Genomic DNA, 19,427 nt, shown 5'->3' with positions numbered 1-19,427 from the left:
CTTGGTTACCTTCAGAGTAAACTAGGCTGAAGAGTTGTTAATAATGTTGATAAAAATGCCATTGAGTCCTTTCTTCAACAAATACTGAGTACCTAACATGGCAAATGCTGTACTAAGTACTGGGATACAGAGATAAGTAGAACACATTTGCCTTTCTGAAGGAGGTCACACTTTAGTTGGTAGGAGAAACACCAGAGCATAGCCGTTTTATAATTAGAGCAGCAATTGACATGAACATGGGTTTATGGAAGCTCAGAGGAATACCTAACCTAGTCTGAAGAAATTAGAAGCCGGGCGCGGCGGCTCATGCCTGTAATCCTAGCACTTTGGGAGGCTGAGGTGGGCGGATCACCCGAGGTCAGGAGTTCAAGACCAGCCTGGCCTTCATGGTGAAACCACATCTTAAAGAAAAGAAAGAAATTGGAAGAGGCTACCTACAGAAAGTCGTGACTGAATTGCACTTTGATTAAGGATAAGAGTGAGGGTTATGGCAGTTCCTGACAGATTGGGTATGGTGAACAAACACCAGATGTAGAACAAGCTGTGTTAGGTGTGTGTCAAGAATTACAAATATTCTGGTGTCGCTGGTGTGTCATAGGCGAGACGGGAAGTGGTAAGAATTGAGACTACCATTTTAAGTTCTTAGGAACAAGAGGAAGGAGTTGTATGTTCCATGTTTGGGAGCTTGAGCTGTAATTTATAAGCAATGAGACACCATTAAAGAGTTTTACAGGGGGCCAGGTGCAGTGGTTCACGCTTGTAATCCTAGCACTTTGGGAGGCTAAGGTGGGCAGATCACTTGAGGTCAGGAGTTCAACACTAGCCTGGCTAACTTGGCAAAACCCTATCTCTGCTAAAAATACAAAAATTAACCAGGCATGGTGACAGGTGCCTGTTCTCCCAGCTACTCCGGAGGCTGAGGCAGGAAAATTGTTTGAACCCAGTAGGTGTAGGTTGCAGTAAGCCAAGATCATACCACTGCACTCCAGCCTGGGCAGCAGAGCGAGGCTCCATCTAAAAAAAAAAAAAGAGTTTTGAGGAAGGAAATTATTTATTGGGGTTTCGTTTTATCCATTTGGTAATCCAATTAATGCCACCATTTTTAAGAGATGAAATTGCTTTCATTGGAAGGCTACATAAAATATAATTTGATTATTTTAGGCTCTCTTATTAGACTTACATTTCTTTCTAAGGTCTCATTACCAAAAATTACACAGTAGCCTAAATCATCTAAAAACATGTAAAGCTACTGTATTCTTTATTAGACCCATCCCCAAAGTTATATGTACATGTACATACTTTGAGATGTGTTTTGTTCTTAATTGTATTTTAAGTTATTTTTGACTGGCTTAAATTCTACCACTATTTTAGTATTTGTTAGGTCCAAATAAATGATTCAGAATACAGTTGTCAGTGTACAGAATGTGCTGTAATTTAATAAGACCCCTTGATTTTAAGATTGGGTTACCCTGTGAAGCACAACTGCTTCAGAGTTACAGAGAGACATACCAGTTGGTCCACTGGATGAGCCCTGTTCTACCTCAGGTCACCTAGTGAAAAGCTAGCTCAGCAAGGAGTGCTTCAAGGACTCCAGCTGATCCTAGTGCTGAGACCAAAACTTCCTGGACATTGGGCATCCAAGAAACAATAGGTGTCTTACGCCAGTGTGACAACAGCCCCAGTTGTGAAGGCCAGAGTCTTCCGACCTCAATTATCTCCTCTCAACTCCTCTAAAAATATGTAGAGTGGCAGAGAATTGGGGTGCCTCTCCTAGAGCACAGCCCATGCTGCATCCAGTTATTCTTGGCCCCACTATGCCTTTTCCACAAGTTGGGAGGAGTCAGGAGCAGTGAGCATTTTGCTAGCTCTGTCTGTTACCTGCTTCTTGTGCCGTTTATAGTTCTTGCCCTAGAGCAACAAAAGTAGAACAGTACCAGTGCCTTAACTAAATTTTTCTCAACCTAGATTTTCACCTGAGAAATACAGTAATATTATTAAATTACTGTATGTCAAGATAGCAAATTTTCTGGGATTCTTTAAAATTCCAAGTTGTATAAAAGATCAAAAAGTACCCATAAGAGCTTTATGAACTTTCACAAAAAATAACTGAAAATTCTTTGCTTTTATGACCATGTAAAATGTCATTTTTATAATGGAAATATCTTAATTTTCAAACTTAACGTATACTTTAAGCAATTTTAATATTTAAACATTGGCAAAATTGTCTTCTGGAATGTAAAGTTCAACTCCGGCAGTAGGATGTTGAAATAGTGATCTGGACTGTGGTGCCAATATTGCGACATGGGGTTATTTAATTAAATAAATGAAAATTTTTATTTTTTTCAGCTGCATTAGCCACATTTTAAGTGCTCAGTAGCCACATGTGACTGGTGGCTATCATATTAGACAGTGCAGATATAGAATATTTCCATCATCACAGAAACTTCTCTTAGACAGTTCTGGTCTAGAAGATAACCATAGTTTTTGGCAGAAATTTTGACAGGCTAATGATGAAAAGTTTCTAACCCTGAACTTTGCATGCCCAAGAAAAATAAGGCATTCTTTTTTATATATCAGATCAGAGAAGCTGTATTCCACACATTTTGAAATGCTAGTGTTTGTTTATGGCCATACCACCCTAAATGTGCCAGATCTTGTCTAAAATGCTAGTTTTCTGACTACAAAACATTACAGGACACAGTAGATATGCTCAGTGGAGCTGCTCAAAATTATTCCTTTTTTTCCTGTCGAATTCTATTACAAAACCAGGTCTGTGTTATAATAGAAAACACACTTATGAATAAAAATATTTGAAAATTATAATTTGCAGAAATTAGTTTTATTTCTAGATTTCTAGGTCATATTAATGTGATAGCATTAGGTGGGACCAGAGAACTCATTTGTTTTGTAGCTTTCATTATACAGATTATTTAGGAGATGAATTATACAAAGGAAAACCTATCAAAACCTTAATATGTGTTTAATAAAGTAACTGATCAAAAATGCAGCTGTGTCTTGCTTTGTGAGTGACAAGTTTTTGAAAAGCAATATTACAAACTGTTTCAAATGTACTCTTTATTTTTATTGCCCCATCTCTCTAGCAAGCATTTAAAACACATAATTTTTAGTTAATAAGCAATGTAGATTTGTGTTGCATCCATTGTTTTTTCTTGAATTATATCATCAGCTTCATGGTATGTTTCATTTGTTGTTTGTGATGCTGCATTTGAATTGAGGACTTTGGTTTTTCCATTTCACTTGCCTGCAGATACACAAAACAAAATGAAATAATTATTTGAAATTATGGCTCAAATTTCACTTAAAAATTTGCATTTAAAAATAATTTTTGTAGCAATATTGAAAATATGATGTCCTGAAAATGCTATGTGGATGAATAAAAATTGAATTATTTTGAAGTGGCTTTTGAGTATTTCCTCTAAAAGTCAAATAAGGGAAATAATTTAGTAGCAGAAACAAAAAATTTGATTTCCATGCTTACCTTTCTTTCTCCACGCTTCCATGAGGAAAACAACTACACATTTGAAAAGAAGGCAACAATTTCTGAGTGACTTAATAAAAGTGTGAGTGTCCCTCTTCTATGCATAATGTAAATAAACTACATTAAAGCCAATCATAACTTGCACAATCTTAAGGCTTTGCCATTATAACCAATTTAGATGTGGTTTATTAAAAGGACACAGTTGTGCCACAGTCCCATTCCCTCACTCCATATAAATATGAGTCTAAAATGAGCAAAGGTGAAAGAATATGAATCTTTGTTGATCGTAAGTAGACTAAACAAACATAGCAAATAAATGGTTTATTCGATGAATACTGTTAGGAAAGTTGAATGATTGTAGAAATAATGTATAATTTCACCAATAGAAATTAAATATGTAAAAAACAGTGGGAGAAATCACAGACATTACTAATGACCTCCATGTTGCTAAATCCTCAGTCCAGTTCATTCTCATCTTATTTGATCTCTTAGCAGCAGTTGATCCAGTTCTTTCCTTGGCTTCCAGGAAACCATTCTTTTTGATTCCTTGCAACCTCACCATTGCTAATCACCTTCATGTTGCTAACTCCACAGTCCAGTGGCCAAAAACCTCTTGTCCTTGATTCCTCTCTTTTCTCTCACACCCTACATCTAGTCCATCAGAAATCCTTGTTGACTATACTTTTAAAATACATCCAGAATTAGACCACTTCTCATTGCTACCACTGTTCTGTTTTCAGCACAACAAAGAGCAATCCTTTAAAAAATAAGTTGAATCATGCCCTCTGTCCAGAACGCTCCATTCACCCAGGTCTTACAGTGACCTATGTGATTTCATACACATACCATTAATCTCTCTGACTTCATCTTTTTGTACTTCATTCTTTGGTTCACTCCAACCTCTTTGATTAAACATTTCAGGCATGTTCCAGCCTGTAGGACCTTTGCAATGGCTGTTCACTTTGTCTACTATGTTCTTCCTCCAGATAATCTGCACAGTCACTCTCTTTTTCCAAGTCCTTCAAAAGTCATCTTTTTTTGACTTTTGGTAGGTCTTCATAAGACCTACCCAAACCAAAATGTTATTTAAAATTGCAGCCTCCATACCCTACATCTCCAACCCCTTCTGCCCTCCATTTTCCTCCCAAAGCACTTATTTACTAATATAATTTTACCTATTTATCATGCTTATCAGTCATTGGCTATCTCCCCTCACTAAAATTTAAGTACCACATTCCAAAGAATTTTTGACTATTTTGTTCATTGATGTGTCTTTAAAAAAATGCCTTGCACATAGTTGTTCAATAAATATTCATTTATTAATGAATTAAAGGATAAGATAGAAAACTTTAAAACTGGGTTGCAAAAGACATGATTGAAGAACAACTAGCAAAAAACATTTAGACCATATGATGCATGTCTAACATGTAAAGATCTTACAAATCAACATGTAGGACAGTAACACCTTTTAGTGGGTGAAGAAAGTGACAGAAAAGATAAAATGGCTAATAAATATGAAAAGATTTTAATCTTGCTAGTCAGGAAGAAATGTAAATTTGAAAGGTGAGAAGCCATTTTTCATGTCCCAATTAGGTGAGGATAAAAAGTAATTTTTCTTGGTCAATGGTGTAGCATGGTAGGAGTGTAAATTGGTGCATACTTAAAGTGTCAAATGTTCCTAACCTGTAATTCCACTTTAACAAGAAATTCCCAAGGAAACCATCAAAGATAAGATCTAAAACTTACAGACATCTTCACTAGTTATTTTAAATACCAAGAGACGAGGCCAGGTGCAGTGGCTCAAGTCTAATCCCAACCTTTTGGGAGGCGGAGGCGGGTGGATCTCCTGAGGTCAGGAGTTTGAGACTAGCCTGATCAACATAGTGAAACCCTGTCTGTACTCAAAATACAAAAAATTAACCAGGCATGGTGGCGGAAACCTGTAATCCCAGCTACTCGGGAGGCTGAGGCAGGAGAATCACTTGAACGAGACTCCATCTCAAATAATAATAATAATAATAATAATAAAATAAATAAATAATACCGAGAAATGAAAGTACCTTAAACTTGTTTTTTTTTTTTTTTTTTTTTTTTTTTTTTTTTTTTTTTTGAGTTGGAGTTTCGCTCTTGTTACCCAGGCTGGAGCAAAATGGCACAATCTTGGCTCACCGCAACCTCCGCCTCCTGGGTTCAGGCAATTCTCCTGCCTCAGCCTCCTGAGTAGCTGGGATTACAGGCACGCGCCACCATGCCCGGCTAATTTTTTGTATTTTTAGTAGAGACGGGGTTTCACCATGTTGACCAGGATGGTCTTGATCTCTTGACCTCGTGATCCACCCGCCTCGGCCTCCCAAAGCACCTTAAATTTCTCATGATGGAATTACTAAATATCATGCATGATATATCATGCAGCCACTTAACTTTAAAAAACGGTTTCTAAGAAATTTTTAATTACATGGAATGTGCTTAGAATTCAATGTCAAGTGAGAAAGAATGTAAAACTATCAACAATGTAATGATAGTTAATACTTACCTAGCACTTACTCATAACACTATCAGCCTGTCTGCTAACGCTCTTTAGAATCACATAAAGAACTTGGTTAGGCTGAATCTGGCTCAGTTCTCTCGCTCCGTTCCTTATCTTTGGCAGTTTAGATACCCACAAGTCCTGTTTTCTCCAAACTTTCCCTGCTGTCTCCCTCTCTGCCCCAAGCCTCTTCTAGTTACCTAGTGTCTCTAATTCTCCAGCCTCCTTTACTTGATTCTCCACCAGGTTTTAGAAAAATCGGCCCCAAACTTTCCTAAGGGGAAGTCCATTAGCCAAGACGTCTTCCATTAGAAGTAGCTACTGTACATCCTCCTCTTTTCACTATACAACTTATCTTCTGGATATGAGTTTTCATTTTGTTTTTCTTTAGGTAAATCTAAATCTTGCCTTTAAGTGTGCTAATACTTCCTGGCTTTGCCTATTAATTGCTTTCTATAAGTAAACTGTTTTTTGTAAGTATCAATATAGATTAAAGATATTATTCTATAAGTAAAATGCTTACCAGGATCAATCAGGACATCCCTCACTCTGGGTCGATTTCATGGCTCAACACTCAAAGGGCAATATTATTTACAAGTTTTGAAAGATGTCTCACTGCAGCTCCCATATCCTACCCATAATACTGAAACATACATGGTATTGATCTCTAGGTTAATATTAGAAACACTGAAATTTAAAATCTAGGGCCTAGAGTGGCACAATAATGACTTTATTTCAATTACTTCTCTTCTGAACTATTTTTGGTAGTAAAAATAAGTTACTTAATATTCTACTTCTAAACATGCAATCATAATAGTTGAATTATATAATTTGATTTTTGACAGCTAATTTGATGTAGGCACAGCATTTACCAGCCTAGATAATAGCCTTTGCCCAATCAGCAAGCAAAGCTATTTAAAATAAATATAGTAGAGAAAGCTGGCATGAAAATTTTATGAAGTAAAAAAGCATTGCCTTTGCAAAGTAAACATTTTCTTTTGTTTTGAGATGGAGTCTCACTCTGTCACCTAAGCTGGAGCACAGTGGCATGATCTCGGCTCACTGCAACCTCTGCCTTGCAGGTTCAAGCAACTCTCCTGCCTCAGCCTCCCAAGTAGCTGGGACTACAGGCACGCAGCACCACACCCAGCTAATTTTTGTATTTTTAGTAGAGACGGGGTTTCACCATGTTGGCCAGGATGGTCTCGATCTCTTGACCTCATGATCTGCCCACCTCAGCCTCCCAAACTGCTGGAATTACAGGTGTGTGCCACCGCGCCTGGCCAATATTAAGCGTTTTAAACTTTTTATATTTGACACACTTTCCAAAGTCAAATTCTAACTTGGGTCCTCATTAGTTTTTTGCTATTATTCCCCTGAAGTCCAAAAGAAACATATTTGGTTTATTTGCTATAGAAATCATATAAGAAGTGTTGTTAAATATGAAATGGTGTTTGGTTTCCTTTGGGCTATATTTGTATACGTGTTATTGGTATGTGTTCCAAAATTATGGGACACTCCTATAATTCTAATATGACTTAGTGCATGTTTTTTGTTTTGTTTTGTTTTGTTTTTGAGGCAGAGTCTCGCTCTGTCACCCAGGCTGTAGTTCCGTTTGAGGAAAGGTGTTCTCTTTCAGGGTCCACAAGGGGGTGCAGTTTTAAAGGCAAGAACTTCCCAACAGCACGCCACCCTCCCATCTCTCTCCACCCAGGAGATTTAACTGTTTATGTTTAAATTTCACGGGCGCAGGAAGAAACTAAGGGTCAAGCACTCCAGCGGAAGTTCTAAGGAACTCCCTTCATTGGCCAGGGGTCTTAGAGAAGGGGTGGGGGGTTCTTCCCAGGTTAAAAATCCCCTTCTTCCACACCCCTTCAGACTCCATGTTCGGGTCCCCTTCCACAAACACTCCCTTCGTGGAAGCCATCTTTCTCTCCCCTGGATTTCCTCTCTGAAGTCCCCTTCCCTACTCTCTCATGGAAGCCCGTCTTCCCCTCATAAGCTCCATCTTTCTCTGTTCCCTTCCACGCAGTGTGGAAGCTGCTTTCCTCTCCTGGATTCCATCTTTGTGGATTCTCTCACGCAGTGTGAGAGTTAGCTATTTCTTTCTCTCTCCTCCAGTTTCTCTCTAAATAAATAAATCAATCACTTTATACAAACATTTTTGAGTCTGGCATTTACTGCACACTGCACCGTGTTCCCCTCTCTCATTCTTGAGAGGGCAGGAGACCAAGAACCTGGAAAAACATCCTCTCAGGGAAGCTGAGGGCACCCTGAACCCCTGAACCCCAATATAACACAGTGGTGTGATCTCAGCTCACTGCAACCTCTACCTCCAGGGTTCAAGTGAATCTCCTGCCTCAGCCTCCCGAGTAGCTGGGACTTCAGGCATGAGCCACCATGCCCAGCTAATTTTTGTATTTTTAGTAGAGATGGTGTTTCACCATGTTAGGATGGGCTCCATCTCCTAACCTCGTGATCTGCCTGCCTTGGCCTCCCAAAGTTCTGGAATTATAGGCATGAACCACTGCACCTGGCCTAGATGTTATTAATAATTATAATTATTATGTAAAACTGTTGTATGCCACAGAAGTAACATATTGCTAGTCAAATGTGGTTTTAATAATGACTGTCCTAAGATTTGTCTTGTTTTGATCCTCTTCAAAAGGTCATTTATAAGCAGCTGTAGGACTTTGATAGGCGCTCTTAAATGCAGGTTTTTAATAACTTTGGAAATTGTGACATTAGAATAAAGGAAAAAAATTTCCGGACTCTCAGAGAGCTAAAATGTTCATGAAAACCAAACAGGACAGGAGTTAACTGCATAGACTGAAGTAAAAGAAGACTGAAGTGATCTTTTTGACTTTTTGCTTAAAACGTTGCTGATATTTTGTTTTGTTTCTCAGAGTCAAGAAAACTTATTTTAAGCTATCTACAGCTTTTAACAATTGTTCACAACATACTCCTGTGAACAAGATTTGGAGCATATTTCTCTCTGCCTGATTTCTTCAGAATCTGGAAACTATTTGTGAATTTTCTTAACTTATGGCAATATAGTTATTTGCATAAAAATGTTTTGCAACATCTCCAATGTTTCTCAATTGAAGAAACTGGTTGTTTTACCAAGGCTTTGACTGGATGTACTGCTTTCCTTTAAAGAATCAAGCTTGACCTATACAGTCAATAAAAGCCCGTTGGGGAAAGCTGGCCTCATACCATGTCCTCACAATCCCTGTATAGGGTCTTTACTTACCTGTGGTAAGTAAATAATGTCATATTCTAACAGGCCCAGGAGCCCCAAGTTATCTTAGGACCTCGAGAGGAGAGGAATTTATACAACTTATAGGTATTTGAGGATACAAACCCGTGGCTGGGCTCAGCTTAAAAAAAAAAGTCTTGCCTGAGATTCCTTATGAAACAGAGTTTCATCAAAGCCAATTTTAAAAGCCTATTTGAAAAATAGTTATACTTGATGTACTTTATACAAATAATCAGGCCAAGCATAAGACTAAAACTTATTTTTGCAAGCAAATCGGTCCTATTATGATTTGTTTTTAATAAAAATAGGAGACTGAAGAGAGAAAAACTCTTTCAAAATGAGCTATAGTACACCTGTTATTAGATTCTAGTCTTGCCTGTTGTTTTTCAGTTTTTATTATTATCTACAGTTTGGACTGAATTAGAAAATTTTTCCTGGATACAAGTCTCCAAAATAATGCTTTTAGTTTTTGTTCTTTCTATTCCCTTTTCCCCTATTTTTCCTAATTCTAAGCTGTGCTTTCTTTAAAGCCCTGCAAACTGAAGCTAGACAACTAAACTTTAGAAGAAAATAACAGCAACCTATTTACATACATAAGCCACTTTATATCTGGCTATTGATGTATGGACTTCAGAGTAATGTGGCCTATATTAATTTTTCAGAATTGTTCTGGTTTGTTTGTTTTTTCCTCCTCCTCCCCCTATTTTCTCTTCGCAGGACATGAGACTTCACAACCTGCTAAAAATGAGCTTTCCTCATAATGTGGGACCTACCCATCTAGGAATAAACGGTACTAGCCATGAGAGATCAGACAAAACCAGAGACCAGACTCATTTTTCTTCTAAAATGCTTTCGCTAAAAGATTTTAAAAAGAAAAGGGTGGAAATGTGAAAGGAAAATAAATCTTGAGACCCCAAAATCACTAAGCTAAAGAGAAAAGTCAACCTGTGAGCTACTTAGGGCAAAACAGCCTCCCATTCTACTTCAAAGTCATCCCTCTGAGTTTCACCTGAGACAAATGCATATCTCATTGCTTCCTCTCCCCTATTGTTTATGTAAAACTGCAGATTCACTGAGCCAGGCTAAATTGTGTTTTCAGTGGAAGGCTGATCAAGGACTCAAAAGAATGCAATCTTTTGTCTCTTACCTACCTTGTAACCTGGAAGCCTCCACTTTGAGCTGTCTCGCCTTACCGCGCCAAACCAATGCGCATCTTACACATTTTGTTTGTGTGTGTATTTAAGAGATAGTCTTGCTCTGTTGCCCAAGCTGGAGTGCAGTGGTGTGATCTTGGCTCACTGTAACCTCCACCTCCTGAGTTCAAGCTATTCTCCCGCCTTAGCCTCCCAAGTACCTGGAACTGCAGGCACGCACCACCACACTTGGCTAATTTGTTTATTTTTTGGTAGAGATGTGGTTTCACCACGTTGCCCAGACTGGCCTCAAAATCCTAGGCTCAAGCAATCTGCCCACCTCTGCCTCACAAAGTGCTGGGATTACAGGCATGAGCCACTGCACCTGGCCCATCTACACATATTAACTGATGTCTCATGTCTCCCTAAAATACATAAAAGCAGTCTGTACCCCAACCTCCTTGGGCATATGTCTCAGGACTCCCTGAGGCTGTGTCAGTGATGCTTCCTTAACCTTGGCAAAATAAACCTTCTAAATTAACAGAGACCTCAGATATATTGCATTCACATTATATAATATTTGAAAATCAAATTGTTTTTTACTTGTTTAATATTATTTTTACTCTTTAGTATCATAGCAGGTAAAGATAAAAGATATAAATTAGTTTTGTATTATCTGGGTAGCATTTGTATCTTATATAAGCACCGATTTAAGTATCTAAAATGTTAATTTTTTTTGAATTTCTGGAAATCTCAAGAGTGTGATGGTGGTTCAAGTCCTTCATGTTTCCAAAGCTCTTTACATATTTAAGTTCATAATAGTTTAATCAGACTTTCAAGGTCACTGGTTGTGACTGGTTTAAAAAAAAACCAATTGTCACAACCAATTTGGGTTTTTTGGTTTTTTTAAAAGGGGAAAAAGCTAAGGAAGCTGTTTCCTAACTTAGTCATTCTGGGGTTCTCTCTAAATCATTCCCATTTTGATGCACTTGTTTCCATTCTATATTTCTCTGGCAACCACTGAAGGAATTTATCTAACTCATTTACTCCCCTTTGAAATTTAAAGGCTTGCAAAATACGTTACAGTAATATAGATTTTTCTCCATTTAGGACTTGTAAAGACCTTTATTCCCCAGCCACAACTCGTTATTTACTTGGCCACTGGATTCTTCTAGCCAGTTTTAAATACAAAGATATTTTCTTAGATTAGCTTCTTAAGCCAAAGCAATTCCCCTAACAAAACCAAATTGCTATGTGAACAAGAAAAGATGTGTTATAAACACCATTAACGCCTCTAGTGTTCACTCTCTTCTGCAGGTTAGACAAATCCGAAAGTGCTTTAAAGGTATATCCCTCTGGTAACTTACAGTAATTGGACATATGGGGAAACAACCGCAGTTAGTGGAGCTATAGTGATAACACTGTCCAGCTAACTGCAACTCTTTGGGATAATTTTAAAAGAGAAAGATGGAAATAGCTCAGCAACCTCAGCTTTTCCTAGTTTTCCTTTAATAAATAGAAACTAATTTCTTAACCAACAAAGTAGGTTTAACCAAAAAAGTACCTCTTTTCTGTCACCGGTAACAACATGGATACAATTTAAATATATCTGTAATATCATTGCACTCCCAAGAGATCTGTTACACATAAAAATTTTTTCTTATTTAATTTCTCTTTCTCATTAGTTAAGTGGGAATTGCCAAGATTGCCAACAGGACAGTTCTTTCCTAAATTGATTGTCAATGGCTCTTGTTGCAGTCTCCTTATTTCCATTCTTTTGTGGTGATTGTTCTAGTCTTTGTATGTAAATTTCAATCTTCCTTTAATCCTATACTTCCTAGACTGTCATTAAATTAAAATTTTGGCCTTCGCCAAAATTTAAATCCAATTCATCTAACGAAATCATTCTACCCATCCTCATCACAGGTAAGGCCAACATAGTTTTTCTGATAACAGTGAAATTTTATATTTACTTTCAAACCCTTTCCTCGGGGACCTATAATTCTTCTGTGGACTCCATCCTTGCCTGCCATTTCAAAATATCAAAAGAATGTTGGGGACCTCTGTAGGTCTTTATCTTGTGGCTATCAGGAAGAACTGTAATTAAGCTTTTCTGCTATCATCTGCCAATGTCCTCCGAGCTTCTGGGTTACCATTCTGAAGTCCTTGAGCAGCTTCCATGTACTAACCTAGCTGAGTCACGTTATTATTTAGTAGAAAATCTGTACAACCCACTCATCCTGCAGTTCCTTCTTGCAGAAACAAGCAATCTCAAGTTTTTACTCTAAAAGTGTTTTTTTTTAATCTATAAGAGGATGTTTTCCCTTCAAATTTAATATGGTGATACACAGGACTGGTGTGAGCTAAATGGTGAAGTGAACAAAACTTACTGACTTCTCCCTTTTCAATGCCCTGTTCTCCCCTCAAGTGTATAGAGAGATCTCACATAAGCACAGTCAAAAAATTTATTATAGGTGTTAGACTCTTGGACTTGCCCTTTTGCTTTAGTCACTTATGAATGAGTGGAGGCAGTTCTATTCCGAAATTTTTTCCTACACTATTTTTTCCAGAATTCACCTTTTTCTTTCTTTTCTGTATTGTTAAATTCTTTCAACCATTGATGATTAACAATAGCTTACAAAAGAAATTTTTAATTTAGCTGATATTTTATATCCTTGAAATGAGTAATTTTCAATGAGATACTGGCTTCTCTTTTGCTTATTAGTTTGAACATGACTGAGGATTGCCTGACTGTGCCTTGAGGAAGACTCAGAAATGTTACTATAATGGCAAAAACTGCAATTACTTTAGCACCAACCTAATAAATGTAGCAGTAGCTCTATTGAGCAGTTTGATTTTCTACATTGCAGGAACAAAAGCAGGGGTATAAAATTCCAGGCTCATTATTTTAAATAAAAAAGTCTTTCTACTTAAAGGGACACAGGTGGCCTTTTATGCCATTGAATTCACATTACCCTATCTTCTGCTAAGATCTCAGTGAACTCCTTTAAAGTCTTTCTGAAACAAATACTGATATTACTATTAATAAATAATTTTGGCAGCCTAATTCATAAAAGCTTTGAGCCAATGGTTTTGAAAGGACATTAAGGCTATTTAGAAAAGTAGCTTCCAACTTCTCTATAAATTTAGTACAAAACCCATCAAAATACCATTTGTCTTATTAAAATTTGACAGCGTGATTCAAAGTTTATTTGGAAACCTGAATGTTACAAGAGTAGTCAAGAAATTTTGAAAAATAAGCATAACAAGAGAGGAGATGGAGTCTTGCTTAATCAGATATTAAACTATATAGTTACAGTAATGCTTCTAAGATGAATATAGCAGACCATGCTGAGCAGTCCCAAATTCTATTTTGCTCACAGGCAGAATAAATGTTTGCACTATCTTTAAATTTGCTTTCCTTCTCAGTGTTTTCTATATAATTTATGCTGTTCTCCTAGACAACTGTGCCTTACTGCTAATTTACTTGCCCCTTTTCATTTTTATCATCTGCCTTTACAAAAGAGAACACCATATACAGGCTTGTTGTTTATTATACCTGTACAACTGTATTATTTTATTTGTGCCAAGCAGCTCTACTATTTTCCCTTCTAATTTTTATCAAAAATTCTGCTTCTAAAAACCCTTCTCTGTGCTCCTTCCCCCATCCCCTTCTATAACTTCAGAGTATCAACAGATATTCAAAGCCACAGGATGAATATGCTTTATCTTCCTGGAGCATCAATTTTACTCAGAGATGAGAGGGAGAAGATGTTATTATTAGAGAAAGCAAGTAATTATATTATGCAGTCAAATTGAAAATTCTCATAATTTTAAAAATAAAATCGGAGCTTCAGATAATTTAAAGCTCATTAGGCTTAAAGCAGGCCTTTCTGCTCGAGCCATTAGAATTCTGGAGACACAGATTCCTTTCTTTTACATAGTTGGCCCTCCGTATGCCTGGGTTATGCATCTGTAGATTCAATCAACCATGGATCAAAAATATTTGGGGGAAAAAGCATCTGCAGTGAACATGTACAGACTTTTTTTCTTGTAATTATTCCCTAAACAACACAGAATAACAACTACTTACATAGCATTTACATTGTACTACGTATTATAAGTAATCTAGAGATGATTTAAAGCAGGGGTCCCCAACCCTTGGGCCATGGACCAGTGGTAAGTCTGGGGCCTGTTAGGAACCCAGCCACATAGCAGGAGGTGAGCAAAGGACAAGCAAGCATTACTGCCTCAGCCTTACCGCCTGTCAGATCAACATTGGCATTAGATTCTCAAAAGAGCACAAACATGTGAACTGTGCATGCGGGGATGTAGGTTGTGTGCTCCTTATGAGAATCTAATGTCTGATAATCTGAGGTGGAGCAGTTTTATCCCCAAACCATCCGTCCCACCCCGACCTGGAAAAATTGTCTTGCATGGAACTGGTCCCTGGTGCTAAAAACGGTTGGGGACTACTGATTTAAAGTATATAAGAGGGCCAGGCACAGTGGTTCACACCTGTAATCACACACTTTGGGAGGCTGATGCAGGCAGATTACTTGAGGTCAGGAGTTCAAGACTAGCCTGACCAACATGGTGAAACCCCACCTCTACTGAAAATAGAAAAAACTTAGCCAGGCGTGATAGCCAGTGTCTGTATTCTCAGCTACTCGGGAGGCTGAGGTGAGAGAATAGCTTGAACCTGGGAGGCAGAGGTTGCAGTGAGCCAAGATTGTGCCACCGCACTCCAGCCTGGGCAACAGAGCGAGACTCCATCTCAAAATAAATAAATAATAAAATAGAAGGATATGCGTAGATTATATGTAAATACTATGCCAGTTTATATCAGAGACTTGAACATCTGAGGACTTTGGTATTTGCAAGAGGTTTTGAGACCAATCCCAATGGATACTGAGGGACAACTGTATACCTTTAAGGATTCTCTGGTGGAAAAGTTTGAAAAACAGGGCTCTAAGACATTCACCCCTTTAATTGCCCCTCAATTAGCCATTAATTCCTCCACAACCTATGGAATGAGCCCTCGCCCTCAGACTGTGGACTCTGAGATGCCTTTCACACAGCCATCTTTTGCTCAGGAGCTGTATGTCCTATAAAGAACAATTTACAAGTGATGATATTATTTTAGACATTGGCATTTGAAGCATGCATAACCTGAAACACAAAAGTTTAAAAAAAATGGTTATGGAACATAACTTAAAGGCCAATCAACTGCTTTAGCTGTAAGTCCTCTGTACAGAATTAGCCCTAGGGCACTAGAGTCTACAATCACTACCAGAGACCTGCTTTTTTCAAGATCCATTCCAAATATCAGAGCCTTAATTTGTAATGAAATTCAATAGAATAAAGATATGCTATGGAAAATATTAGACTATTTTAGACTCTTGTCATTTATAGAGTGAAAAAAAAATTCAGTGTCTTAAGTCGACTTAGTATATACACAAGAATACATTTCCCTTTAGGTCATTCATATTTCTTTAATTGAAAACGGTTTCAATTGCAAAAATTAACCTAAAATATTGAGAGGTGGACCCATGAGTTTTGAAAGAAAATGGCTAATTGGTGAAACCAATTTTCCTCTGATGTAATATTTACTTGCTCGATTTATTATTCAAATATTTTTATTATGTTCCTAACCTTCAAGACATTCCTTAAATGCAATAAAGCCCCAGACTTGCTTTTTCAATAGCTACAACACTGGCATCCATTGCTAGGTAGTAGGATCATTGGAATGGAACATGTATATTTAACGAAGGATACAGCAATGTTTAAATATCACATCAAAAGCTCACTTTCAAATACAATTTTCTCTTCCCATTCTAGTGATAATTGAACTATTTCATTTTGGGCTCTCCACTATGTGTGATTTGGTTAAAATCAATGCAAGGGACCCATTTGAAAGCAGCAGGAAGTCACTGATCACGTAAAATCCTGCCTTACCAATAGTACATACTCAGGAAAGGTATACTGAATTGATTTGCCAATTTGACAAAATATATTTGTGAGAGGGGCAGAATTAGGATATTTCTTTGCAAGTAAGCAGTCTCATCTAACTATAATGGACCTCCTTCACTCAATAGCAACAAGAATACAAAACTTAAATCAACAAACCAACGAATTCTGTTGCTAGGTTCCAAAATCAATGTGAAAAAAAATTTTGGAGCAATACCTAAGCTAAATCTGGAAAAATAACCAATTTTTATTTAGCACAGTGCATTGTATAGAGAGGCAATCAATGAATACTTTGTGACTGTGACAGTGACAATACTTTGTCAGTATTTCTCAAAGTATGCTCCTTTGACCACATATATGAAGTGCTACCCCATTCAATTAATTCATGGAATATTTGTTACGTGCTCTAGGCACTGGGGATACAGTAGTAAGCAAACAAGACAAAAATTCCTACTTTCCTGGAACTTAGTCTCTAGTTGGAGTGGGCAAAAGACAGACAACAGGTAAGTAAAGTATATAATATGTTAGTGGTAAATGCCTAAGAGAAATTCAATGCAGGAAGAGGGTATTAAATGTTGAAAGGGAATTAAAAATGCAGATAGGATAACCAGGGAAGAGCTCCTGAGAAGGTAACTTTTGAGTAAAGATGGAAAGTGAAAATGTAAGTCCTGCAGCTATCTGACGGAAAAGCATCTTAGACAATAGTGAAAGCATGTGCAAAAGCCCTGAGTCAGGAATTTCAAGAAACAGCAAAGGGGCCAATCAGGCTGTGCATGTGAAGGTAAGAAATATAAGGGCAGACCACAAAAGTTAGGTCATGGTAAAGACTGTTTTCTCCATTGAAAGAGATGGGAAGCAATTACTGTTTTGAGCAGAGGACTGACTGGACCTGATTTGTGTTTTAACAGGTCTGCTCAGGCTGCTCTGGAGAGCAGACAGCAGGGGAACAAGGGCAGAAGCAGAAAGAGGAGCTACTTGTTTTAAAATGCAGAGCTGGTAATTTGTGTTTTTAACAAGCTCTCTACATGATTCTTAGGCACAGTCAAATTTAAGAACTACAACTAAATTACCTGAGCAATTGAGACAAAAATTGATTTTACAATCTGATTATTTGACAATCACTAATCGACTTCCAGTGGAAAAATGAACCTAAATCAATTGTACTAAATTCAGCTGACAACCTGTCAATTCGGCCATGCAGTCTCCAAACAGTACTTCAGGAAGAGGACTTTCAAGGAATCTTGGCCCCTTGTTCTGCGACACAGGACACCATCTGAGAGGTCTCCTCTACAGAGAAGGAAACTAGAGCTAATGCATTCACACAGTGGTGATGTATTTGATAAGGTCACAGAACAGATGCCCCATAATATGAGAAGTTTTAGAATGCAGCTAAAATAGAGCATATGGGTGGGGACTTTTCTCAATTTTTTTTAACATAAAGATTTTCATTTTATTTTTACACGGAAGCAAGTGAGCACTTGTGTGTCATTCTAAATACATATATAAATTCTAAATTTATATTCTAAGTTTATATATTCTGTATATAAATTCTTTATAAATTCCATATATATTCTATAATATATATTCTAGACTTGTTTATATGTGTATCTCACAATAAAATTTATAATTAGTACTTTTAATACATTATAGAAATCTATATTCACAACAGTCTTAATTCGTTGTGATTGAGTTTCACAATAGTAACAACTAGCATTTATATAGCACTTGATTAAGATAATAATAGGACCTAGTTCCACAAACCATAAATAAACGTTTATTTCTACTTTATAGCCACACTACACACATACACATCCCAATATTTTAACTGGTTTGCAATTTAGTCAATAAGTCTTCTACTTATTTTTTCTATTTCTTATATGCCTCTGAATTATTTCCTATGCCTCCCCTGAACTCTGTACATAGTAGGCACACAAATAAATTCTTAACTGACCACTGACTAGCCAATCCAGAGTGAGCAAATATTTAGTTCAGAGAATAAGTTAACGAATACTGGGTTCCCCTATTTATTTGACTTCTTTGGCTCCATTTAAAAACAACATTTTAGAAATTTCAAGGGGATAAATCTTAATAACTGGAAGGAACATAAATATATTTAAAGTGGATTTACTGAAGCAGTGATTTAATTTTCATGAGAATAATTACATTCTGCCGCTATTTTTCCCTAAGCACAATTTCCCTAAGGTATTTCATCATTAAGGGCTGATTCAATTTTTTAAAAGCATTCATTATTAACAGTATGATTACCCAGATACAGGTTATTCTTTTGGATAGAGTTCAGGTAATGGGTAACAAATAATATATACTGATTACCTTCTTGAGTGGAAGAAGCCTCTAAGTGCTGAAGCTTAAGGCCGGTGTCTAATCTTTGAGGCTTTGTATACAGAAATAAATAGCAGAGGACACAGACACTGATGACAAAGGCAAGTAAAACAAGGGCAGCAATTCCTAATCCAATCAAGGCACCAATGCTGAGGAAAACAGAAAAAAACATGTCACACATAGTGGTTTACACTGGTTAAACTAAAGAGAAAGTGAAAACATATTGTTAGTTCTTGTTCTCAGTCATTCATAACCAAATTGTATTTTAGCATAAACAGTAACTGATTGAAATCTATAGCTCACCTTTTTCCACCACCAAATTCTTATATTTCTCTATAAGATTTTCAAGCCCCTTTAAATTTATACATTACCTTTTTTCTTCTTTTTTGAGATTGTGTCTCACTCTGCAGCCCAAGGTGGAGTGCAGTGGTGCAATCTTGGTTCAATGCAACCTCTGCCTCTTGGACTCAAGTGATTCTTGTTCCTCAGCCTCCGGAGTAGCCAGGACTACAGGTGCACGCATCATGCCCAGCTAATTTTTTGTATTTTAGTAGAGACAGGGTTTCACCATGTTGCCCAGGGTGGTCTCGAACTCCTGAGCTCAGGCAATCTGCCAGCTTTGGCCTCCCGAAGTGCTGGGATTACAGGTGTGAGCCACCATACCTGGCCTATACTTTACGTTTTTTTTTTTTTTTTTTT

At 37.3% G+C, this 19,427-nt stretch overlaps 1 protein-coding gene across 1 annotated transcript in view; it reads right to left on the bottom strand.

Annotated features, from left to right (window-relative positions):
- Positions 1-2,862: 2,862 nt before the first annotated feature.
- Positions 2,863-19,427, bottom strand: part of SHISAL2B (shisa like 2B) — a 21,441-nt gene continuing 4,876 nt past the window's right edge. The window contains 2 exon segments of the mRNA XM_017548586.2: positions 2,863-3,262; positions 18,720-18,877. Of these exon segments, the coding sequence (XP_017404075.2) occupies positions 3,129-3,262; positions 18,720-18,877 (292 nt within the window). The 3' untranslated portion in view covers positions 2,863-3,128.

This window comes from Cebus imitator, unplaced genomic scaffold (assembly GCF_001604975.1).
Source record: "Cebus imitator isolate Cc_AM_T3 unplaced genomic scaffold, Cebus_imitator-1.0 Scaffold211, whole genome shotgun sequence".
Taxonomy (NCBI): Eukaryota; Metazoa; Chordata; class Mammalia; order Primates; family Cebidae; genus Cebus; species Cebus imitator.
Note: the sequence above shows the minus strand (reverse complement) of the source record. Positions and strands in the feature narration are given on the sequence as shown.